The sequence below is a fragment of the Coregonus clupeaformis genome, chromosome 9 (genome assembly GCF_020615455.1).
Source record: "Coregonus clupeaformis isolate EN_2021a chromosome 9, ASM2061545v1, whole genome shotgun sequence".
Lineage (NCBI taxonomy): Eukaryota > Metazoa > Chordata > Actinopteri > Salmoniformes > Salmonidae > Coregonus > Coregonus clupeaformis.
The window spans coordinates 16,815,926-16,842,054 of record NC_059200.1 but is presented as its reverse complement, the minus strand read 5'-3'; the positions used below and the strand labels follow the sequence as shown (position 1 = coordinate 16,842,054).

At 43.4% G+C, this 26,129-nt stretch overlaps 2 protein-coding genes across 3 annotated transcripts in view; both read right to left on the bottom strand.

The window, feature by feature from the left end:
- Nucleotides 1-1,001, bottom strand: part of LOC121573392 (macrophage mannose receptor 1) — a 30,047-nt gene extending 29,046 nt beyond the window's left edge. Inside the window, exon 1 of the mRNA XM_041885331.2 lies at nucleotides 807-1,001. Within this exon, the coding sequence (XP_041741265.2) occupies nucleotides 807-849 (43 nt within the window). The 5' untranslated portion in view covers nucleotides 850-1,001. The remainder of the gene's footprint in view (nucleotides 1-806) is intronic.
- Nucleotides 1,002-8,929: 7,928 nt separating this feature from the next.
- LOC121573391 (kelch-like protein 8) overlaps nucleotides 8,930-26,129 on the bottom strand; it is a 34,039-nt gene continuing 16,839 nt past the window's right edge. The window contains exons 6-11 of one of the 2 annotated variants that reach the window (XR_006002036.2): nucleotides 14,919-15,030; nucleotides 14,587-14,755; nucleotides 12,500-12,659; nucleotides 11,609-11,810; nucleotides 10,237-11,365; nucleotides 8,930-10,202 (exon numbers count right to left, since the gene is read on the bottom strand). Coding sequence is in view for 1 of the 2 variants with exons in the window: in XM_041885330.2 (XP_041741264.1) it covers nucleotides 11,242-11,365; nucleotides 11,609-11,810; nucleotides 12,500-12,659; nucleotides 14,587-14,755; nucleotides 14,919-15,030 (767 nt within the window). In the remaining variant the exon portion in view is untranslated. Of the gene's footprint in view, nucleotides 11,366-11,608; nucleotides 11,811-12,499; nucleotides 12,660-14,586; nucleotides 14,756-14,918; nucleotides 15,031-26,129 lie in introns of both variants that reach the window. The other variant, XM_041885330.2, reaches the window with a different exon arrangement.

The following is a 26,129-nucleotide window of genomic DNA, read 5'->3' as shown; positions in this document are numbered from 1 at the left end:
GTCATAAACTTTTACATTAATGTGGACGCTACCATGATTACAAATAATCCTGAATGAATCGTGTATAATGATGAGTGAGAAAGTAACAGAGGCACAAAGATCACGTCCCCCAAGACATGCTAACCTCTCACCATTACCAATAATAGGGGAGGTTAGCATTTCAACTCTTCAATGTTATTTAAGTAGTCTACGCAAATTAGTATTATATATACCTCTGTACCTTTCTCACTCATCATTATACACGGATTCATTCAGGATTATCCATAATCATGGTAGCGTCCACATTAATGTAGAAGTGTTAAGAAACATATTGTATTCTTATTTACATTAAAAGTGACTCCAAAATCATACAATACTTTTTTTTACCAATTCATTTCTATTGGGCACAAAATAATCTGAAACACAACCAAAAGTTTGTAGAGTAATCATTGCGTGCTATGAATATGGAACCAAATACTAAACTTTTGACTACTTTAATGCACATATAAGTGAATCTGTCCAAATACCTATGCCACCTTCAAATGGGGGGGGCTAAATACATAAAGTGCTTTTCATTTCTAAACGGTAAAACAGATTTTGTAGGAAAATATCCTCAAATAAAAGGTGACACTCTGCACTGTTGCCTCATGAAACATTTTATCTCAAAATCCAAAATGCAAGAGTATAGAGCCAAAATTAAGGTTTTAACTTCACTGTCCAAATAAATACGTAGTGTAAGTATTCCATGTACATTTATAGCAATATGATATTAAATTAGGTTCCATAGAAAGATAATTTCGAGGGATATAAATAATGATTATACTTACCACAACTGAGCAGACTACAGAGTGTGAAAAGCAGTAGCAGCATGCTATGTGTTTTGTCCAGCAGATCAATATCTTATAGTATCTACAGTATATAGTATATAGTATATCTATCTATATCTATCTATAGTCTTGGTTTAGTCTAATACATCCTAAAGGAGTAGTCTTCTCAACGTTCTCTAGACGTGGGTATGTACCTGCTGCAACTCAACACAGCTTTGAGCATCTTGGCACAGTTTCCCTTCTTTTAAGAACCAGCCCAAGGTCCAAAGATTGAGGGGGAGTAAAACAGGGATGACAAACCCTTGACCTGAGCTGTGATGCCAAACCATCACCAAAAGTGGCCTACTGTTGGTGGGGTTAAGTCAGAATTTCTTGAAGTACATAAAGGTAGATGCTAGGACCTGTTCTTTTCACTATTTATACAAATGTATAAATAGTGTCAAAATTGTCAAATATATATCAAAATTGTCAAAGACTCCAGCCACCCTAGTCATAGACTGTTCTCTCTGCTACCAAAAGACTTCTCAACAGCTTCTACCCCCAAGCCATAAGACTCCTGAACAGCTAATCATGGCTACCCGGACTATTTGCACTGCCCCCCCACCCCATCCTTTTACGCTGCTGCTACTCTGTTAAGTATTTATGCATAGTCACTTTAACTCTACCCACATGTACATATTACCTCAACTACCTCAACTAGCCGGTGCCCCCGCACATTGACTCTGCAACGGTACCCCCCTGTATATATAGCCTCCCTACTGTCACTTTATTTTACTTCTGCTCTTTTTTTTCTCAACACTTTTTTTGTTGTTGTTTTATTTTTACTTTTTTTGTTTAAAATAAATGCACTGTTGGTTAAGGGCTGTAAGTAAGCATTTCACTGTAATGTCTGCACCTGTTGTATTCGGCGCATGTGACCAATACAATTTGATTTGATTTGATTTGAAATGCTATTGGTCAATCTGTTGTAAATGTAATCCTTCAGAAAGTATTAACACCCCTTGACCTTTTCCACATTTTGTTGTGTTAAAGACAGAATTTTGAATGGATTACATTTTTTTTTTGTCACTGGCCTACACACAATACCTCATAATGTCAAAGTGGAATTATGTTTTTAGAATTTTTTTGAAATTAATTAAAAATGAAAAGCTGAAATGTCTTGAGTCAATAAGTATTCAACCCCTTTGTTATGGAAAGTCTAAATAAGTCCACTCGGCAGCACCATGGACAGTGTGCTGGCAACCATCCTGTGGTTGGAGGGGAACGTGCAGTCCCTCCAGTCTCCAGCACCGGTTCCGGCACCAGTCCGCACACAACCACTACCTGCCTCCGTCCCATCTGAGCCGGTCCGCGGAATACCCCTGTCCCTCGCCGGAGCGCTTTGACGGCGCGCCAGCGAGATGCAAGGGATTCCTTCTGCAATGCGACCTGTACCTCGCTCGCTAGGCCGAGGCTGTCTCCGGGAGAGACAGGGTTGCCACCGTCCTCTCTGCACTGACCGGACGGGCCCTGGACTGGGGTGCCGTGGTCTGGGAAACAGGCGGACCCGAGGTCGAGTCCTACGAGCGCTTCACCCTCCTCTTCCGCTCGGTGTTTGATCATCCTGTGGAGGGCCGAGAGGAGGGTGAGCATCTACTCCGACTACGTCAGGGATCTAGGACCGCCTCGGAGTTCACCCTGGAGTTCCTGGACCATCGCAGCCTTCACCGGATGGAATGAGTCGGCTCTGGTCACCGTGTTCCGCAGCGGACTGCAGGAGGAGGTACAGATGGAGTTAGCCTGCTGTGATGACAACCTGTCACTCGACCAGCTCATCAGCATGGCGATCCAGTTGGACAACCTCCTGCGGTCCTGACGAAGACCTGTGCGGAATCCGGAGCCCATGGCTACACCTGCTCCGTGGCCAGAATCGATGGAGGTGGGCTCTGCACGTTTGGCCGAGGCAGAGCGTAGGAGAGGGAGGAATCTGGGCCTCTGCTCTCCTATTGTGGAGAAAGGGGTCATTCCTCCCCGACCTGCCCTATATCCACTAATAGGCGAGGAGGTGACAAGCCAGGGAATTCCCTTGCTCCAACCCAGATAGGATGCAAGATCTCCTTTTCTATCAACTCAACCAGTGTATTTTCCCATTAAATTCCCTGAATACCCTAGCCCCTCACTCCCGCTAGCTCTGATTGATTCCAGAGCTGCCGGGAATCTTTTAGATAGCACACTGGCCACTGCATTATGCATTCCTTTGGTTCCCCTACAGTCACCCATTCCGGTTCGAGCCCTGGATAATCGTCCAATAGGGACTGCGCTCGTACATCACTTCACTGTACCCGTTTCTCTGCTGACACTCATTTAGAACAGATCACCTTTTTGATTATAGACACCCCCCACGCACGCCGTTGTTTTAGGTCTCCCCCCTGGTTGAATTGGCATAACCCTGTTATTTCCTGGTCCAAGAGGAGACTGCTGGGTTGGTCGCAGGAGTGTCAGGGGAGGTGTCTCGCGGTGTCTGTCAACACCACTGTGGTGGAAAGTCCGGACCGCGCCACTCAAGTGGCTTTACCGGATGAATACCAGGATCTGCACTGGGTTTCTCTAAGACCCAGGCTACACGCCTGCCTCCTCATTGCCCCTGGGACTGTGCCATTGTCCTGCTGTCTGACGCAGCCCTCCCGAGAGGACACGTCTATCCCCTCTCCTGTGCGGAGACCGAGGCCATGGAGACCTACGTACAGGAGAGCCTCCAGGGTTTTATACACCCCTCTATGTTACCAGCCTCCACAAGTTTATTTTTTGTTAAGAAGAAAGATGGGGGACTGCGTCCCTGCATTGATTATCGAACACTGAATAAAGCCACCGTTAAGTTCAGCTATCCTTTACCCCTCATCCCATCCATCATCGAACAAATGCACGGGGTGCAGGACTTCACGAAACTGGACTTGAGGAGTGCCTACAATCTGGTGCGCATTCGTGCAGGCGACAAATGGAAAACTGCCTTTTCCACGACCACGGGGCATAATGCCCTTTGGCCTGTCTTCCAGGCCTTTATTAACGAAGTGTTTCGGGACATGCTGGGACAGGGCGTAGTGGTTTATATAGACAATATTTTGGTCTATTCTGCTGACCAAGCCAAGCATGTCTCGTTAGTCAGGTCTGTGCCGGGAAGACTGTTGGAGCATCATGTCTATGTTAAACAAGATAAATGTTTTGTTTTTCCAGCGGTCCGTGTCCATTTTGGGCTACCTCATATCCAAGGAAGGAGTGGAGATGGAGGAGCAACGCGTCAGCGCAGTCAGGTCAGAGCCCATCCCCAACTCCGTGAAAGCTGTCCAGCGATTCCTGGGGTTCGCCAACTATTTCCGGAGGTTCATCTGGGGCTTCAGCACGGTGGTCGCGCCTCTTACCTCCCTGCTGAGAGGAGGTCCCCAGCGGAGAGGGCGGAGAGGGCGTTCGAGACGCTGAAGGCCCGCTTCACCACTGCTCCCGTGCTGGCACATTCCGACTCCTCACTCCCTTTCATCGTCGAGGTGGATGCCTCCGAAGTAGGAGTCAGGGCAGTGCTGTCCCAGTGCACCGGAACCCCTCCAAAACTGCGGCCCTGAGCCTTCTACTCCAAGCAGCTGAGCCCCGCCCAGAGGAACTACGATGTAGGGGACCGGGAACTCTTGGCGGTCAAGAAGGCTCTGAAGGCGTGGAGGCACTGGCTGGAGGGGTCCAAACACCCTTTCCTGGTGTGGACGGACCACCACAACCTGGAGTACAGGCTAAACCCAAGACAGGCCAGGTGGGCTCTATTCTTTGCCAGGTTCCAATTCACACTTTCCTATAGGCCAGGCTCGAAGAACGTGAAGGCGGACGCCCTGTCTCGCCTCTATTATGCAGAAGAGAGGCAGGAAGAGGAGACCCCCATCATCCCTCCATTCCGTAACATCGCGCCAGTGGTGTGAGATGTGGACGCCGACATACAACAGGCCCTTTGTACGGGACCACTTCCTTTCCTGGGCGCACACGGCGCCTGTGTCGGGTCATCCTGGGATAGGCCGTACCATCGCCTGCCTGACTGAAAAGTACTGGTGACCCACCTAGGCTAGGGACGTCCGGGTTTACGTCACTTCCTTCTCCATCTGTGCCCAGTCTAAGACACCCAGACACCTCCCTTATGGAAAGCTCCTTCCCTGCCGGTTCCACAACAACCCTGGTCTCACCTCTCTGTGGACTTTGTCACTGACCTTCCCCCCTCCCAGGGGAACACCACCATTCTCGTCGTTGTGGACCAGTTTTCCAAAGCTTGGGTTCCCGTCGGCCATGCAAACCGCGGAGGCTCTTTTTACGCACGTCATCCGGCACTACGGGATCCCAGAGGACATTGTGTCAGATTGTGGCCCTCAGTTCACCTCACGCGTATGGAATGCGTTCATGGAACGCCTGGGGGTCACGGTCAGTCTCACCTCCGGGTACCGTCCTCAAGCTAATGGGCAGGTGGAGAGGGTCAATCAGGAGGTGGGCAGGTTCCTGAGGTGTTACTGTCAGGACCGGCCGGGGGAGTGGGTGGATTTTCTACCTTGGGCTGAGGACGTGCAGAATTCCCTCCGCCACTCCTCCACTAACCTCACTCCTTTCCAGTGCGTGTTGGGGTATCAGCCGGCCCTGGCACCTTGGCATCCGAGCCAGACCGAGGCCCCTGCGGTGGACAAGTGGTTTCGGTGCGCTGAGGAGATCTGGAACACTGCGCACACTCGTCTCCAGCGGGCCGTGCGTCAGCACAAGGAACAGGCCGACCGCCACCGCAGTGAGGCGCCTGTTTTCTCTCCAGGCGACCGGGTCTGGCTCTCCACCCGGAACCTGCCCCTCAGTCTGCCCTGCCGGAAGCTGAGCCTGCGGTTTATGGGGCCGTTTAACGTCCTGAGGAGGGTTAATGAGGTAATGTACTGTTTGCAACTCCCTGTTGATTACCGCATTAACCCGACTTTTCATGTCTCTCTCCTCAGGCCAGTGGTGCCTGGTCCCCTCGCTGAGGCTGGACCCAGTGACGCCCCGCCTCCTCCTCTGGACATTGAGGGAGGTCCGGCGTACTCGGTCCGTGAAGTCCTGGATTCGAGGCGTTGGGCGGGGCGTCTCCAGTACCTCATCAACTGGGAGGGGTACGGCCCAGAGGAGTGGTACTGGGTTCCTGCGGTGGACATCCTGGATGCTTCGCTGACCAGGGATGTTCACCGTCAGCGCCCTGACTGACCCGCACCGCGTCCCTGTGGTTGTCCTCTAGGCCGGTGTTGTCCCGCTGGGAGGGGGGGGGGTACTGTCACAGATCCCCCCGGTACTGATGCTCATTCCGTTCACCAGCTCCAGAGGTCTACGTCACCGGCGTTCCATGCATCACTGACCTGGATCATTACCACCAACCCTGGACTGTCTTGTCTCATTACGCACACCTGGTTCCCATTCCCCCTAATTAGTATGTGTATATATACTCAGCAAAAAAAGAAATGTCCTCTCACTGTCAACTGCGTTTATTTTCAGCAACCTTAAAATGTGTAAATATTTGTATGAACATAACAAGATTCAACAACTGAGACATAAACTGAACAAGTTCCACAGACATGTGACTAACAGAAATTGAATAATGTGTCCTTGAACAAAGGGGGGGTCAAAATCAAAAGTAACAGTCAGTATCTGTTGTGGCCACCAGCTGCATTAAGTACTGCAGTGCATCTCCTCCTCATGGACTGCACCAGATTTGCCAGTTCTTGCTGTGAGATGTTAACTCACTCTTCCACCAAGGCACCTGCAAGTTCCCTGACATTTCTGGGGGGAATGGCCCTAGCCCTCACCCTCCGATCCAACAGGTCCCAGACGTGCTCAATGGGATGAGATCTGGGCTCTTCGCTGGCCATGGCAGAACACTGACATTCCTGTCTTGTAGGAAATCACTTTGGTGTCTACAGAGTTAGGTAAATCAGCCTTCAGTTGTCTTGCTCCACACGTTTGGAATGATCTCCAAAATACATTTCGAATAGATGCGTTAGTGTCCGTTGGGCGGTTCAGGCAGCAGACAAGAGGATTTGTATAATGAAGAATGTGTTTGTTTTTAATTGACTGTGTTTTGTGTATATTAATGTTTGTCCGTTCAATATGTGTTGTGATGTATTTTATTAGATATATATTGCATTAGATTTTTGATGTATTTTATGAAATTGTAAACGCAGGGTTCCCTCGTAAAAGAGACACTAGTCTCAATGGTGACTCGCTGATTAAATAAAGGTCAATAATAGTCTTTATGAATTCCCTAAAAACCCTTCATAAGTTGTAGTTCATAAAGTGGGGCAGAATATTTAAATAAAGGGAAGCAGTCTGTGACATATATGTTCGAATCTATACACCAAATGTCTTATAGATTTCATGATCTGGTCAAACTGACGTTAACGTTGATCGGTTGATTGCATAGTTGGTGTTTATACACTGAGTGTACAAAACATTAGGAACCCTAATATTGAGTTGCACACCCTTTAGCCCACGGAACAGACTCAATTCAGTCTGTCATTGGAAAGAGCACTCAGTGTAAAAATGTTCTTACACCCATGCCATGATCCTCAATGTCTTCAGTTTAATGAAATAATGGGCTGATGCATGATCAGGAGGTAAATTTTACACAATATCACTTATGAAATCTCAAAGTCCAAAATATATTTTATGATTCTCCTAAAAAACCACATACTTTTAGTCTGTAAACATTATATAACCGAAACTGCCTTGAATGGTTACTTTTTAACTTGGGGCTCTATTTACTTAGATCCGCATCACGGAGGTGGAACTGTGTTAGAGCGGTCAAACCCACAAGCGGGTCCCGGCGTTATACCTAAAGTGGACGCTGCCATTGGCTGCACGGAGTGTCATTAAGAGAAATCAGATGCGGCCTTGTTTACAAGTTTGGAACACTGGAATGTGAGATGGAATCTACACCTCCATTAGGATGATAGAAATCCTCATAATTTCGTTTAATGATTTTAAATTTGAGCATCTTTATATGTAGCCTAACACTTTCGCATTCTGAACTTCTAAAGGCGAGTAGGACGGTGCGTCTTCGTGACAATGATCAAGAGAAGCTGCTCACCTATTTGACACCGCCACAACATCAGCTATGCGGGGGTGTCAGTTATCGCTTGATCTGATTGAACCTAGGCCTTGATTTATGGTGAATTGGTGGAGTAGCAAAAAACCATCCTCACAACAATAAAACCATAGATTGCTAATTCACATACACTGAAGAAAACAGATGGTTGAATCTGTACCTTTATCTGAATCTAAGTTATTCTGTTCACTGGATACAGACCATAAAGAACATGTTAACTTCAATATGCAATCCCAAAAGAGTAAAACAAATAGACATCTTGGAGCCATATCATGGATAACGAGATTTATTATAGTAATACCAACAAAAATGAAAAGATTTTAGCTGTATAAAATACAACACAAGACACAGCATTTCGTCTGAACCAATATCAACACATTTACAAAAGCTTGAACTGACACGTTCTATGTTACGGTTGGCAAGTCAGTACACATCCCTGGTGTACTGTACGCATTACAGTTCAATTGTAGAATACAGCAAACCAAATGGCGCAACAGTTCAATATTCCCTTACTGGAGGGTACAAGAGCAAATATACACCGAGTGTACAAAACATTAGGAACACCTGCCTAATATTGAGTTGCATCCCCTTTTGCCCTCAGAACACCATCAATTCGTCATCAGGGCGTGGACTCTACAAGGTGTCGAAAGCTTTCCACAGGGATGCTGGCCCATGTTGAAGCCAATGCTTCCTAAAGTTGTGTCAAGTTGGCTGGACGTCCCTTGAGTGGTGGACCATTCTTGATACACACAGGAAAAACTGTTGGAACGTGAAAAACCCAGCAGCGTTGCAGTTCTTGACACTCAAACCGGTGCGCCTGGCACCTACTACCATACCCCGTTCAAAGGCACTTTTGGCTTGCCCCATTAAATCTTTCGTCTTGCCCATTCACCTTCTGAATGGCACACAAATAATCCATGTTTTGTCTCAAGCCTTAAATATCCTTCTTTAACCGGTCTCCTCCCATTCATCTACACTGATTGAAGTGGATTTAACAAGTGACATCAATAAGGGATCATAGCTTTCACCTGGATTCACCTGGTCAGTCTATGTCATGGAAACAGCAGGTGTTTCTAATGTTTAGTACTCTCAAGTGTATATCATCTCGTCAAACATTTGTATTTTTAAATCAAAGTCTTCGGTCAACCTGTTGACCAACAGCAGTCTTACAATCAAAATCACCTGAAAGGCCTTGAATTGGCCAGGAGTCACAAGAAAATAAGGTTGAGGAAAAATCTTCAAACACAAGGCCTCAAAAAAGAGCAGACACTCAACTGTCAAAACATTTTGAAAATAGCATAAACATTTCCATAGGACAAAATATAGTGAAACCCCTGTCAACTCCAGGAAGATTGTGCACAGCAACAAGTCCAAGACAAGACATTAAAGAATAACGCCAAAGATCAGCACTGATTTCATAAAAACTCCAAATATAAAAAATATATCTGAACCATTATGGCAGATAGAGGATTCATCTCTTCACACATCTGAAAGCACACTTGTTTACTGACAGCCCAGCTATCTTTGAGTAGGACACAGAGAGTCGGGCTTGCACTCTGCTAAGACCCCAGACTGTCTGTCCTGAGGGTTAGCACTAGTCCCTCAGCCATTTCAAAACTTCACACGTTCAGTCTGGTAACAAAAGGCATGCATCAACCTCTTTTATTGCATCACAAGATAGTCAAACTCTGCCAAAGACCGCCATAGTTTAAATACATCCCAATCAGACTCAAAATCAGTCTGATAGGAATGATTGTTCAAACGCAAATACAGGCTACAGCTATCTAATGCTAACACGAAAGCGGTTTCAGCATCACGGAGCCTACAGGAGAAGGAATTGACAGAAAGCCCTGAAATCCTAAAACAGAAGGAAAAAAACATTGCCTTTGTGTGGCTTATTTGGAATTTGGAGTCAATAGAATGTCAACAGATTTTTATCCCAAACACTGTTATGTTCATCCGAGTCTTTACTTCACAGCTTTCCATCCTCTAGATACGGTCCAAACTTCACAGTACTCTCTCTCATACCGTTTTATATGTGAGAGACTGCTGGGAACCTAGGAAGATCTCTCAACTTAGACTGCTAGGAACCCAGGAAGATCTCTCAGCTTAGACTGCTAGGAACCCAGGAAGATCTCTCAGTTCAGACTGCTAGGAACATCTCTCAGCTTAGACTGCTAGGAACCTAGGAAGATCTCTCAGCTTAGACTGCTAGGAACCCAGGAAGATCTCTCAGTTCAGACTGCTAGGAACATCTCTCAGCTTAGACTGCTAGGAACCTAGGAAGATCTCTCAGCTTAGACTGCTATGAACCTAGGAAGATCTCTCAGCTTAGACTGCTAGGAACATCTCTCAGCTTAGACTGCTAGGAACATCTCTCAGCTTAGACTGCTAGGAACCTAGGAAGATCTCTCAGCTTAGACTGCTAGGAACCTAGGAAGATCTCTCAGCTTAGACTGCTAGGAACCTAGGAAGATCTCTCAGTTCAGACTGCTAGGAACCTAGGAAGATCTCTCAGTTCAGACTGCTAGGAACCTAGGAAGATCTCTCAGCTTAGACTGCTAGGAACCTAGGAAGATCTCTCAGTTCAGACTGCTAGGAACCTAGGAAGATCTCTCAGTTCAGACTGCTAGGAACCTAGGAAGATCTCTCAGTTCAGACTGCTAGGAACCTAGGAAGATCTCTCAGTTCAGACTGCTAGGAACCTAGGAAGATCTCTCAGTTCAGACTGCTAGGAACCTAGGAAGATCTCTCAGTTCAGAAAGCTAGGAACCTAGGAAGATCTCTCAGTTCAGACAGTGATGATTGTGAAAGTGAGGTCTGACCGAGCATAGGTACTAACTGGTTGCTCTTAAAAATACAAGTTGATATGCAAGGCCTGTCTAATATGACATCTAAAGCTCAACTATCAGTCAGCTATTTTCCTTTGATAAAGAACCAAAGCCACAGCAGTCAAGAAGCAAAAGAAAATCCAGTACGATAAACTTTTTCAAAAAAAACACCATCACTGAATTGCATCTGCAAACATCACAAAAAGAGAAAATACATGTATTGTTTGTAAAATCAGCTCTCCACTGACAAGGTTCAGTCAGAGAAGTGTCTTCAGCTGAATAATATCAGTACACGCCGCCCTACATAGTGAGACTGATTACATTACAGTCAGTGCTAAAAGGAACCACTGCTGAAGGACAAATGCTCCTAGTCAGTGACCGTGCAGTGCGGTTGAGTGCTTGTGGCTGTGCGTGGGATGGGTGCTTGTTCCGTGCAGGTCTGGTCTTAGTGCGGTCTTTCCAGTCAGCCTGTGGTCAGATACAGCCGTCACATGCAGTCGACCACGTTGCTGGAGCCCTGGCCCACGTCCCTGATCTGGCTGATGTGAGAGGAACAGACAGCCACCCCTGCGCCGGCCCGACAGTGAGAGACAGACCCCACCAGCTCCCATCTGAGGAACAACACAAGACATACAGTCAGACCAGGTGGTTATGTATTTTGATAAAGTTTCAGTTAACTCACCAGACCTTAAAACTAAAAGACCCTATTTAAGTAGAAAACGGTTGCTCATCTGTGCTAGAGCATTGACCATACCAGACCTGGGTGAAATACTCGGTGTGCTTGTTTAAAACTTGCCTGGTACAACCTCTTCCTCTGACCTGAACAGTAACCCTGCTCTCTCTCCCCGTCTCACCTGTTCATGCGGGGGTCGAAGGCCTCCACAGTGTTAAGATAGATATTCCCGTTGTGACCTCCGACCGCGAACACGCGACCCATGACCGTGGCCACGCCCACTCCGCCCCGGGGCGTGGTCAGCTCAGAGACGTAGTTCCAGCGGCTAAGACGGGGGTCGAAACGCTCCACAGAACTCAGAGGGGAGTTGTCATCAAAACCACCTGACGGGAAGACAGAAGGGGAGATCAGCGAGACCTCGGCGGAGCCCTGACTAACAAACTATGAATGAGCAATTTCAGAGGGGAAGGCTTGTTGTACACGCCGTGTCCCAAATAAAGTAAGTTGTGTTGTGTGCATACATAACAGCTCAAGCAGTGCAAGACGTGATACGAATAGCGTAACCCGGTCAGTGAAGCAGCAGGCGGACTTATCAACAAAGATCTACTCCTCTGTCCACCGAGGTCAATGCCTATGAGTAGCTTCACCTCCTACACAACCACACCAATGCTGACTCATTTAAACTAGGGTCAGCTAAAAGTCAGGCCAGAGCTCTGAAACAGCTTTAGAGGACTCTTCACATTCAGCCAATAACATCACCCCACCCTTATGGATTACTTTTAATCAGTAACCAACTTGACAAAACATTGAACTTTTCTCTTTTCTGTTTCATGTTTACAAGCCAACCCCTTGTGTGTGTGTGTGTGTGTGAAGCATGTGACCCATGTTAAAGAGCAGCCAGTAGGATGGGTGGTAAAACACTGATATGAAATATAAATGTGATGGTTTTACTTACAAGGATTGTGATATGTGGTTGTCTCACCTAGTTTAAGTTGAATTCACTTACTGTAAGTCGGTCACATCTTCTGAATGATTAACATGTCACTGCAGCGGTGCTGTGCTGTGCTCTTACCCACAACATAGAGGCACCCGTTGAGCTCACTGACTCCGTTCCCTGCTCGTCTCTGGCCCATCTCCCTGACCTCCGTCCACTTGTTGAGGTGGGGGTCAAACCTCTCCACGCTGGACAGAGAGGCCACTCCGTCGTTACCCCCGACAGCGTACACATGATTCTGATTGGGACAGGAGAGGACAAAGGTTAACAAGTGATTCTCAGTGCTTGAAGTGGACTGAATTAGGTGCTCATTTTGGGTGTCGGAACTTACATTTACATTTTAGAACTTCACAATATTTTAAAGCCGACATAAAGAGGCTCAGAAATTCAAGAAGTACTTCAAATCACACAAACAGCACAGGGAATAAAATCTCTTTTCTCAAATGGTATAAAATGGTTATAAAATAATTGTATGCGAGGAGCGTAATGTCACCTGTTGAGTGTTTAAATGTGATATATATAAAAAAAACACCTGGGTCGTGTTCACTAGGCACAAAACAGAATAAAACAGGCCGAAATTGAGTGAAACAGGGGGAGGTACTATCTGAACTTATCCAATAAGAAATGCCTGTTTTCCGTTGCACAACGGTTTTCTTTATTGTTCCCTAATGGACACGACCCTGGTTTCTACAGTGTCTTCAGAAATAATCCATACCCTGTGACTTATTCTACATTTTGTTGTGTTACAGCCTGAATTCAAAATGGATTAAATATATTTTTTTTAAATCTCAGTCATCTACACACAATACCCCATAATGACAAAGTGAAAAGATGTTACAGAAATATTTCATTTACATAAGTTTTCACACCCCTGAGTCAATACATGTTAGAATTACCTTTGGCAGCGATTAGAGAGTACAGAGTCTTTCTGGGTAAATCTCTTAAGAGCTTTGCACACCTGGATTGTACCATTTTTTAAATAATTGTTTTACTCTTCAAGCTCTGTCAATTTGGTTGTTGATCATTGCTAGACATCCATTTTCAAGTCTAGCCATAGACTTTCAAGCCGATTTAAGTCAAAACTGTAACTAAGCCACTCAGGAACATTCAATGTCGTCTTGTTAAGCAACTCCATTTTGGTAAGTAACTCCAGTGTAGATTTGTCCCTGTGTTTTAGGTTAATTTTGTCTCCCAGTGCCTGTTGAAAAGCAGACTGAACCAGGTTTTCAAATAGGATTTTGCCTGTGCTTAGTTCTATTCTGTTTTTTTTATCCTAAAAAACTCCCTAGTCCTTGCCGATGACAAGCATACCCATAACATGATGCAGCCACCACCATGCTTGAAAATATGAAGAGTTGTACTCAGTGATGTGTTGTGCTGGATTTGCCCCAAACATAAGGCTTTGTATTCAGGACATAAAGTTAATTTCTTTGCCATATTTTTTGCAGTTTGACTTTAGTGCCTTTTTGCAAACAGGATGAATGTTTTGGAATATTTGTATTCTGTACAGGATTCCTTCTTTTCACACTGTCATTTAGGTTAGTGTTGTGGAGTAACTACAATGTTGTTGAGCCATCCTCAGTTTTCTCCTATCACAGCCATTAAACTCGAACTGTTTTAAAGTCACCATTGGCACCATGCTCAAAGGGATATTCAATGTCTGCTTTTTTTTTTTTACCCATCTACCAATAGGTGCTCTTCTTTGTGAGACATTGGAAAACCTACCTGGTCTTTGCGGTGTAATCTGTGTTTGAAATTCACAGCTCAACTGAGCGACCTTAAAAAGGTAATTGTATGTGTGGGGAAGTCATTCAAAATGAATGTTAAACACTATTATTGCACACAGAGTGAGTCCATGCAACTTATTATGTGACTTGTTAAGCAAATGTTTACTCCTGAACTTATTTAGGCTTGCCATAACAAAAGGGGTTGAATACTTATTGACTCAAGACATTTCAACTTTTAATTAAATTTGTAAAAATGTCTAAAAACATAATTCCCCTTTGACATTATGGGGGGTATTGTGTGTAGGCAAGTGACACAAAATCTCAAATTCAGGCTGTAAAACAACAAAATGTGGAAAAAGTCAAGGGGTGTGAATACTTTCTGAAGGCACTGTATAATACTGCATGTTCAGTGCAGCCATGTATCTATGCTGTTCTCACCCCTAAAGCCACAGAGCCCACCCCTCCCCTGGGTGTGTTCATGGGCGCCACGGCAGTCCAGCGGTCGCTCTCGATGTCGTATCTCTCCACGTCGTTGAAGCATGAGTTATCATCTAGACCCCCGATGGCGTAGACAGGACCTCCCAGAGCCGCCAGAGCTATGCCCCTCCTACACACATACAAGACAGCATTGACAGTTGGGCAGTATATCAGAGTGAGTATGAGTATAATTAGGGATCTCTATGATCGGCTGTAAAAAAAAAAAAAAAAAAAAAAAAAATACATTTCTAAAACTCATATTAGAGACTTGTCTTTTTTCAGACATGACATACCTCTTTGTGTTCATGGAAGCCTTCATCATCCATTTGTTAGTGAGAGGATCAAACATCTCCATGTTGCCCAGGTGTTCACTACCATCATGGCCCCCTACTGCATACACTTTACCTGAGGAGAGAGGACCAGAGCAAGGTCAGGACTACTAGACCACAGACAACTCACAACCTGACATATAGTAAAATATGGTCAACGCAACTCCACAACTTTGCAGGGGCAGAGGAGGCTGGTGGGAGGAGCTATAGGAGGACGGGCTCACTGTAATGGCTGGAACGGAATTAATGGAACGGAGTCAAACACGTCAAATATATGGAAACCACTTGTTTGACTGTTCCATTAATACCAGTCCAGCCATTACTATAGCTCCTCCCACCAGCCTCCTCTGGTGCAGGGGAAACAATCCCGACTATGGAATCCTCTACGACTGGTCAACGAGTATATCTGGAATAACACAAATCACACCTCCCTGAAACAGTGTCTAAAAAGCTTCTAGAGTGGAATGAAACCAAATAAGTGCTCTATAGATGCTTTTGTCCTGATTTATTTATAGCCTGACGTTGGTTTAGCCTATTTCAAATGGGCTTTTCAGAGTGGAAGCAGTGTTTCCCCTAGAATGTTTTTCAGCAGCGGTGGCAAAGTTAGCATGGTGGGGATAGTGAAAATTGTAATGCTAATTTCCTTAATTTCTACAAATTTTTTCCATGGGCCAGAGAGAACATGTTACAGTTTTAATTCTACACATTTTGTCATGGGGCTGAGAGAGAAAACCCCCAGTTTTAAAGCCAATTTCCTGCAATTCTACACATTTTGCCATGGGGCGGTGAGAAAATGTGCAGTTTAAAATAACTGTCCAGTGAAAATCTCACTTTTAAAAGTTAATATTCTGTTAACTCATACCCAAATAATGTTGTTGACTCATCCTTTACTTGTATGTGGCCAAAGCATAAATTGGAGAAAGAAAACACTTCAAAAACCCCACCTCAAAAGTTGCATCTCAAAAATGCTTGCTATTTCTTCATAGAGTATGATGTCATACTCCTGAGGAGGATGAACTGGCCAATCAGCAGTCTACTCGTATGCATATTTGACCGGTATACGCCCACACCATTCTGTTGTTGGAGTACGCCCACACCATTCCAACACAGAAAAGCTGCTTTTTAACATACTTAATTACAATTTTTTGGAAGGAAAACAATTTCACTCATATTGTCAGTAATTATAGGTCATATTTCATAGGAATCTGGAAACATTGGACAATTACTTTAAAGCAAATTTCCTTCAATTCTACACATTTTGGGATTTTTTTTTTATTCTCCCTGACTGTCTAGTTATTATTCTGGTTAGTTCTCAAAGATTACCTTATTTAAAAATATATAGGTCCATTATCTTTTCTACATACTTGATATCTGGTTTTAGTTATTTAAGTTTACACTGAAAACGTTTTACCATCCTGGGAGAAAAAAAATCTCTATCATATTTTTTTGAGTGGCGGCCACGATTTATGAATGAATATAGCGGAAACACTGCTGGAAGCCAGCAGAATTAATAATGGCAAATAAATCTGGCTGCACAGCCGATTGGCAAACATATTGTAAATTAAGAAATCATGTGACTAAACTGAACAAAAAGAAGAAGAAACTGTACCATGAAACAAAGATAAATTATATAAAGAATGATAGTAAAAAGCTTTGGAGCACCTTACATTAAATTTTAGGCAAAAAGCGAACTCGGCTCCATCATTCATTGAATCAGATGGCTCATTCATCACAAAACCCACTGATATTGCCAACTACTTTAATGATTTTTTTAATTGGCAAGATTAGCAAACTTAGGCATGACATGCCAACAACTTCTGAACCTACACATCCAAGTATATCTGACCAAATTATGCAACACAAGCATTGTAATTTTGACTTCCGTAAAATGAGTGTGGAAGAGGTGAAAATGTTTTTGTTGTCTATCAATAATGACAAGCCCCCAGGGTCTGACAACTTGGATGGAAAATGACTGAGGATGATAGCGGACAATATTGCCACTCCTATTTGCCATCTCTTCAATCTAAGCCTACAGGAAAGTGTGTACCCTCAGGCCTGGAGGAAAGCCAAAATCATTCCGCTACCCAAAAATAGCAAAGCACCCTTTACTGGCTCAAACAGCCGACCAATCAGCCTGTTACCAACCCTTAGTAAACTTTTGGAAAAAATGGTGTTTGACCAGATACAATGCTATTTCACAGTTTAAAAAATTACAAACAGATTTTCTGCATGCTTATAGGGAAGGGCATTCAACATGTACGGCACTTACACAAATGACTGATGATTGACTGAGAGAAATTGATAATAAAAACATTGTGGGGGCTGTTTTGTTAGACTTCAGTGCAGCTTTTGACATTATCGATCATAATCTGCTGCTGGAAAACGTATGTGTTATGGCTTTACACCCCCTGCTATATCATGGATCGAGAGTTACCTGTCTAACAGAACACAGAGGGTATTCTTTAATGGAAGCCTCTCCAACATAATCTAGGTAGAGTCGGGCATTCCCCAGGGCAGCTGTCTAGGCCCCTTACTTTTTTCAATCTTTACTAATGACCTGCCACTGGCACGGAGTAAAGACTGCGTGTCTATGTATGCTGATGACTCAACACTATACACATCAGCTACCACGGCAACTGAAATCACTGTAACACTTAACAAAGAGCTGCAGTCAGTTGCATAATGGGTGGCAAGAAATAAGTTAGTCATAAATATTTCTAAAACTAAAAGCATTGTATTTGGGACAAATCATTCACTAAACCTCAACAAAATCTTGTAATGAATCATGTAGAAATTGAGCAAGTCGAGGAGAGTAACCCTGGATTGTAAACGGTCATGGTCAAAACATGTTGATGCAATAATAGCTAAGATGGGGAGAGGTCTGTCCATAATAAAGCACTGCGCTGCCTTCTTAACAACACTATCAACGAGGCAGGTCCTACAGGCCCTAGTTTTGTCACACCTGGCCTACTGTTCATTCACATGGTCAGGTGTCACAAAGAGGGACTTAGGAAAATTACAACTGGCCCAGAACAGGGCAGCACGGCTGGCACTTAAATATACACGGAGAGCTAACATGAATAATATGCATGTCAATCTCCCTGGCTCAAAGTGGAGGATTGACTTCATCACTACTTGTATTTGTGAGAAGTATTGACATGTTGAATACACCGAACAGTCTGTTTAAACTACTAGCGCACAGCTCGAACACCCATGCATACCCCACAAGACATGTGGTCCTCTGTAGCTAAGCTGGTAGAGCACGGCGCTTGTAACGCCAAGGTAGTGGGTTCGATCCCCGGGACCACCCATACACAAAAAATGTATGCACGCATGACTGTAAGTCGCTTTGGATAAAAGCGTCTGCTAAATGGCATATTCATATTCATTCATATTCACATGCCACCAGAGATCTCTTCACAGTCACCAAGACCAGAACAGACTATGGGAGGCGCACAGTACTACATAGAGCCATGACTACATGGAACTCTATTCCACATCAAGTAACTCATGCCAGCAGTAAAGTCAGATTTAAAGATCAGATACAAATACGCCTTATGGAACAGCGGGACTGTGAAGAGACGCATATATGTACACACACATTATAATATACGCACTATACACACATACTAGGGCTGTCCCCGACCCAAAACAAATCTTGGGTCGTCCTAATGTACTCCTGAGTGGCGCAGTGGTCTAAGGCACTGCATCGCAGTGCTAACTGTGTCACTAGAGATCCTGGTTCGAATCCAGGCTCTGTCGCAGCCGGCCGCGACCGGGAGACTCATGGGCGGCGCACAATTGGCCCAGCGTCGCCCAGGGTAGGGGAGGGAATGGCCGGCCGGGATGTAGCTCAGTTGATAGAGCATGGCGTTTGCAACGCCAGGGTTGTGGGTTCGATTCCCACGGGGGGCCAGTATAAAAAAAATATGTACTAACTGTAAGTCGCTCTGGATAAGAGCGTCTGCTAAATGACTAAAATGTAAATGTAAATGTAGTCGTCTGTTCCAATCGATTGGTCTACATTTTAAAACGTGTATTTTTCCATATATAGACACACCCTATGTTTGAATAAAATCAACTATATGTAGGCTACTGAGCTTGTCTGATGCTTTAAGCACTGCGATTAAAAATGAAGAGACACACAAATTACTAAAGAGGGAGCCAGAGATCAATATAGCCTTACAGATCAATATAGCCTATCCAGAAGAAGAAAAACCTGTTCCCGACCCTCCTCCTCCTCACGCTGCCCGCTGCTGCTGGCCTTCGCAGCCGTTACGCTCCTGAAGTTACCGGTAATAGTCTACACCAGCGGTCGGCAACCTTTTCCATTTGGAGTGCCAAGTTATCGTACCATTTCTACTGATCTGCCAGTTATGATTTTCATATGCACATTTTCGTGGAACAGTTTCATTTCATTTTTAATAAAAGTCTTCATATCTCAAAATCAATGTCAGGTGGTTCATAAAAATTATATCTAAATGAAAATGATACAAATCTAAAAGTAACTTATATTGCCATTATGTAAAAATAGCCAACATAGAGCCAACAAATAAAAAACATTGCAGGTAGAAAATATCCTGCTAAAAATAAATATCCTATAAATCCCATTGGCTACACATGGCCTGTCTGCATGGAACTTGAAACATTGTATCAACTATTGACTTGGTCTGGCCCAGTGCTAGCAAACTTGCAACATTGTATAAAACATTCTCAGCATTTCCTCCTTCAGTGAACTCCAGACAGACACAGCTGTAGGCTATTTGCACAAGGGATAAGAAGTAATCAGGTAGGCCTATTTTATGATGTTTTCAACGGATCAGAGCATGACATTTTTTCCCCCCTTTCATGCCAAGTGGTTATCGAAATGGAGAGAGCTGGAAAGATTTTTCAAATAGGCTACGTTGAGGAACTATTGTCATTCTCAATGGATGTAAAAACAGACTTGGTTTACTTGTTGTTGGAGGCGAAGAAAAAATTACTTTTGAGAAGCTCCACAGTAATGGTGAGTTAAGACAATCAGAAATAGTATCAGATCCCCAAATGGGCACATTTATAAGCCTACATTTGAGCACAGGCCAGGTAGCCTAGGCCTCACGTCTATGCGTAATCAAGTGCATGTGCTTAATCAAGACTGACAGGAGCGCGCCAAACAAAAGACAATTAATAAAATTGACAATTCGTAAATGGAATTAAATAAACCAAAACTTTTTCCTCACAAGTGTAGCCTAGGTTGAGCTCTGCAAACAACGTGTCCACTCCTACAATGACAACGGTAAGACTGTAATAATAATAATATTAATATACTGAATGCATTAACAGAAATTACCATAACATACATTGTAGATTCGAAGTTATGGGAATTAAGGGTAAATGTACTACTGGTGCTACTGGTGAATGAATGAATGAATGAATATAGCGGAAACACTGCTGGAAGCCAGCAGAATTAATAATGGCAAATAAATCTGGCTGCACAGCCGATTGGCAAACATATTGTAAATTAAGAAATCATGTGACTAAACTGAACAAAAGAAGAAGAAACTGTACCATGAAACAAAGATAAATTATATAAAGAATGATAGTAAAAAGCTTTGGAGCACCTTACATTAAATTTTAGGCAAAAAGCGAACTCGCTCCATCATTCATTGAATCAGATGGCTCATTCATCACAAAACCCACTGATATTGCCAACTACTTTAATGATTTTTTTAATTGGCAAGATTAGCAAACTTAGGCATGACATGCCAACAACTCTGAACCTACACATCCAAGTATATCTGACCAAATTATGCAACACAAGCATTGTAATTTTGACTTCCGTAAAATGAGTGTGGAAGAGGTGAAAATGTTTTTGTTGTCTATCAATAATGACAAGCCCCCAGGGTCTGACAACTTGGATGGAAAATGACTGAGGATGATAGCGGACAATATTGCCACTCCTATTTGCCATCTCTTCAATCTAAGCCTACAGGAAAGTGTACCCTCAGGCCTGGAGGAAAGCCAAAATCATTCCGCTACCCAAAAATAGCAAAGCACCCTTTACTGGCTCAAACAGCCGACCAATCAGCCTGTTACCAACCCTTAGTAAACTTTTGGAAAAAATGGTGTTTGACCAGATACAATGCTATTTCACAGTTTAAAAAATTACAAACAGATTTTCTGCATGCTTATAGGGAAGGGCATTCAACATGTACGGCACTTACACAAATGACTGATGATTGACTGAGAGAAATTGATAATAAAAACATTGTGGGGGGCTGTTTTGTTAGACTTCAGTGCAGCTTTTGACATTATCGATCATAATCTGCTGCTGGAAAAACGTATGTGTTATGGCTTTACACCCCCTGCTATATCATGGATCGAGAGTTACCTGTCTAACAGAACACAGAGGGTATTCTTTAATGGAAGCCTCTCCAACATAATCTAGGTAGAGTCGGGCATTCCCCAGGGCAGCTGTCTAGGCCCTTACTTTTTTCAATCTTTACTAATGACCTGCCACTGGCACGGAGTAAAGACTGCGTGTCTATGTATGCTGATGACTCAACACTATACACATCAGCTACCACGGCAACTGAAATCACTGTAACACTTAACAAAGAGCTGCAGTCAGTTGCATAATGGGTGGCAAGAAATAAGTTAGTCATAAATATTTCTAAAACTAAAAGCATTGTATTTGGGACAAATCATTCACTAAACCTCAACAAAATCTTGTAATGAATCATGTAGAAATTGAGCAAGTCGAGGAGAGTAACCCTGGATTGTAAACGGTCATGGTCAAAACATGTTGATGCAATAATAGCTAAGATGGGGAGAGGTCTGTCCATAATAAGCACTGCGCTGCCTTCTTAACAACACTATCAACGAGGCAGGTCCTACAGGCCCTAGTTTTTGTCACACCTGGCCTACTGTTCATTCACATGGTCAGGTGTCACAAAGAGGGACTTAGGAAAATTACAACTGGCCCAGAACAGGGCAGCACGGCTGGCACTTAAATATACACGGAGAGCTAACATGAATAATATGCATGTCAATCTCTCCTGGCTCAAAGTGGAGGATTGACTTCATCACTACTTGTATTTGTGAGAAGTATTGACATGTTGAATACACCGAACAGTCTGTTTAAACTACTAGCGCACAGCTCGAACACCCATGCATACCCCACAAGACATGTGGTCCTCTGTAGCTAAGCTGGTAGAGCACGGCGCTTGTAACGCCAAGGTAGTGGGTTCGATCCCGGGACCACCCATACACAAAAAATGTATGCACGCATGACTGTAAGTCGCTTTGGATAAAAGCGTCTGCTAAATGGCATATTCATATTCATTCATATTCACATGCCACCAGGAGATCTCTTCACAGTCACCAAGACCAGAACAGACTATGGGAGGCGCACAGTACTACATAGAGCCATGACTACACATGGAACTCTATTCCACATCAAGTAACTCATGCCAGCAGTAAAGTCAGATTTAAAGATCAGATACAAATACGCCTTATGGAACAGCGGGACTGTGAAGAGACGCATATATGTACACACACATTATAATATACGCACTATACACACATACTAGGGCTGTCCCCGACCCAAAACAAATCTTGGGTCGTCCTAGTCGTCTGTTCCAATCGATTGGTCTACATTTTAAAACGTGTATTTTTCCATATATAGACACACCCTATGTTTGAATAAAATCAACTATATGTAGGCTACTGAGCTTGTCTGATGCTTTAAGCACTGCGATTAAAAATGAAGAGACACACAAATTACTAAAGAGGGAGCCAGAGATCAATATAGCCTTACAGATCAATATAGCCTATCCAGAAGAAGAAAAACCTGTTCCCGACCCTCCTCCTCCTCACGCTGCCCGCTGCTGCTGGCCTTCGCAGCCGTTACGCTCCTGAAGTTACCGGTAATAGTCTACACCAGCGGTCGGGCAACCTTTTTCCATTTGGAGTGCCAAGTTATCGCACTCATTTCTACTGATCTGCCAGTTATGATTTTCATATGCACATTTTCGTGGAACAGTTTCATTTCATTTTTAATAAAGTCTTCATATCTCAAAATCAATGTCAGGTGGTTCATAAAATTATATCTAAATGAAAATGATACAAATCTAAAAGTAACTTATATTGCCATTATGTAAAAATAGCCAACATAGAGCCAACAAATAAAAACATTGCAGGTAGAAAATATCCTGCTAAAAATAAATATCCTATAAATCCCATTGGCTACACATGGCCTGTCTGCATGGAACTTGAAACATTGTATCAACTATTGACTTGGTCTGGCCCAGTGCTAGCAAACTTGCAACATTGTATAAAAACATTCTCAGCATTTCCTCCTTCAGTGAACTCCAGACAGACACAGCTGTAGGCTATTTGCACAAGGGATAAGAAGTAATCAGGTAGGCCTATTTTATGATGTTTAACGGATCAGAGCATGACATTTTTTCCCCCTTTCATGCCAAGTGGTTATCGAAATGGAGAGAGCTGGAAAGATTTTTTCAAATAGGCTACGTTGAGGAACTATTGTCATTCTCAATGGATGTAAAAACAGACTTGGTTTACTTGTTGTTGGAGGCGAAGAAAAAATTACTTTTGAGAAGCTCCACAGTAATGGTGAGTTAAGACAATCAGAAATAGTATCAGATCCCCCAAATGGGCACATTTATAAGCCTACATTTGAGCACAGGCCAGGTAGCCTAGGGCTACGTCTATGCGTAATCAAGTGCATGTGCTTAATCAAGACTGACAGGAGCGCGCCAAACAAAAGACAATTAATAAAATTGACAATTCGTAAATGGAATTAAATAAACCAAAACTTTTTCCTCACAAGTGTAGCCTAGGTTGAGCTCTGCAAACAACGTGTCCACTCCTACAATGACAACGGTAAGACTGTAATAATAATAATATTAATATACTGAATGCATTAACAGAAATTACCATAACATACATTGTAGATTCGAAGTTATGGGAATTAAGGGTAAATGTACTACTGGTGCTACTGGTGAATGAATGAATGAATGAATATAGCGGAAACACTGCTGGAAGCCAGCAGAATTAATAATGGCAAATAAATCTGGCTGCACAGCCGATTGGCAAACATATTGTAAATTAAGAAATCATGTGACTAAACTGAACAAAAAGAAGAAGAAACTGTACCATGAAACAAAGATAAATTATATAAAGAATGATAGTAAAAAGCTTTGGAGCACCTTACATTAAATTTTAGGCAAAAAGCGAACTCGGCTCCATCATTCATTGAATCAGATGGCTCATTCATCACAAAACCCACTGATATTGCCAACTACTTTAATGATTTTTTTAATTGGCAAGATTAGCAAACTTAGGCATGACATGCCAACAACTTCTGAACCTACACATCCAAGTATATCTGACCAAATTATGCAACACAAGCATTGTAATTTTGACTTCCGTAAAATGAGTGTGGAAGAGGTGAAAATGTTTTTGTTGTCTATCAATAATGACAAGCCCCCAGGGTCTGACAACTTGGATGGAAAATGACTGAGGATGATAGCGGACAATATTGCCACTCCTATTTGCCATCTCTTCAATCTAAGCCTACAGGAAAGTGTGTACCCTCAGGCCTGGAGGAAAGCCAAAATCATTCCGCTACCCAAAAATAGCAAAGCACCCTTTACTGGCTCAAACAGCCGACCAATCAGCCTGTTACCAACCCTTAGTAAACTTTTGGAAAAAATGGTGTTTGACCAGATACAATGCTATTTCACAGTTTAAAAAATTACAAACAGATTTTCTGCATGCTTATAGGGAAGGGCATTCAACATGTACGGCACTTACACAAATGACTGATGATTGACTGAGAGAAATTGATAATAAAAACATTGTGGGGGCTGTTTTGTTAGACTTCAGTGCAGCTTTTGACATTATCGATCATAATCTGCTGCTGGAAAAACGTATGTGTTATGGCTTTACACCCCCTGCTATATCATGGATCGAGAGTTACCTGTCTAACAGAACACAGAGGGTATTCTTTAATGGAAGCCTCTCCAACATAATCTAGGTAGAGTCGGGCATTCCCCAGGGCAGCTGTCTAGGCCCCTTACTTTTTTCAATCTTTACTAATGACCTGCCACTGGCACGGAGTAAAGACTGCGTGTCTATGTATGCTGATGACTCAACACTATACACATCAGCTACCACGGCAACTGAAATCACTGTAACACTTAACAAAGAGCTGCAGTCAGTTGCATAATGGGTGGCAAGAAATAAGTTAGTCATAAATATTTCTAAAACTAAAAGCATTGTATTTGGGACAAATCATTCACTAAACCTCAACAAAATCTTGTAATGAATCATGTAGAAATTGAGCAAGTCGAGGAGAGTAACCCTGGATTGTAAACGGTCATGGTCAAAACATGTTGATGCAATAATAGCTAAGATGGGGAGAGGTCTGTCCATAATAAAGCACTGCGCTGCCTTCTTAACAACACTATCAACGAGGCAGGTCCTACAGGCCCTAGTTTTGTCACACCTGGCCTACTGTTCATTCACATGGTCAGGTGTCACAAAGAGGGACTTAGGAAAATTACAACTGGCCCAGAACAGGGCAGCACGGCTGGCACTTAAATATACACGGAGAGCTAACATGAATAATATGCATGTCAATCTCTCCTGGCTCAAAGTGGAGGATTGACTTCATCACTACTTGTATTTGTGAGAAGTATTGACATGTTGAATACACCGAACAGTCTGTTTAAACTACTAGCGCACAGCTCGAACACCCATGCATACCCCACAAGACATGTGGTCCTCTGTAGCTAAGCTGGTAGAGCACGGCGCTTGTAACGCCAAGGTAGTGGGTTCGATCCCCGGGACCACCCATACACAAAAAATGTATGCACGCATGACTGTAAGTCGCTTTGGATAAAAGCGTCTGCTAAATGGCATATTCATATTCATTCATATTCACATGCCACCAGAGATCTCTTCACAGTCACCAAGACCAGAACAGACTATGGGAGGCGCACAGTACTACATAGAGCCATGACTACATGGAACTCTATTCCACATCAAGTAACTCATGCCAGCAGTAAAGTCAGATTTAAAGATCAGATACAAATACGCCTTATGGAACAGCGGGACTGTGAAGAGACGCATATATGTACACACACATTATAATATACGCACTATACA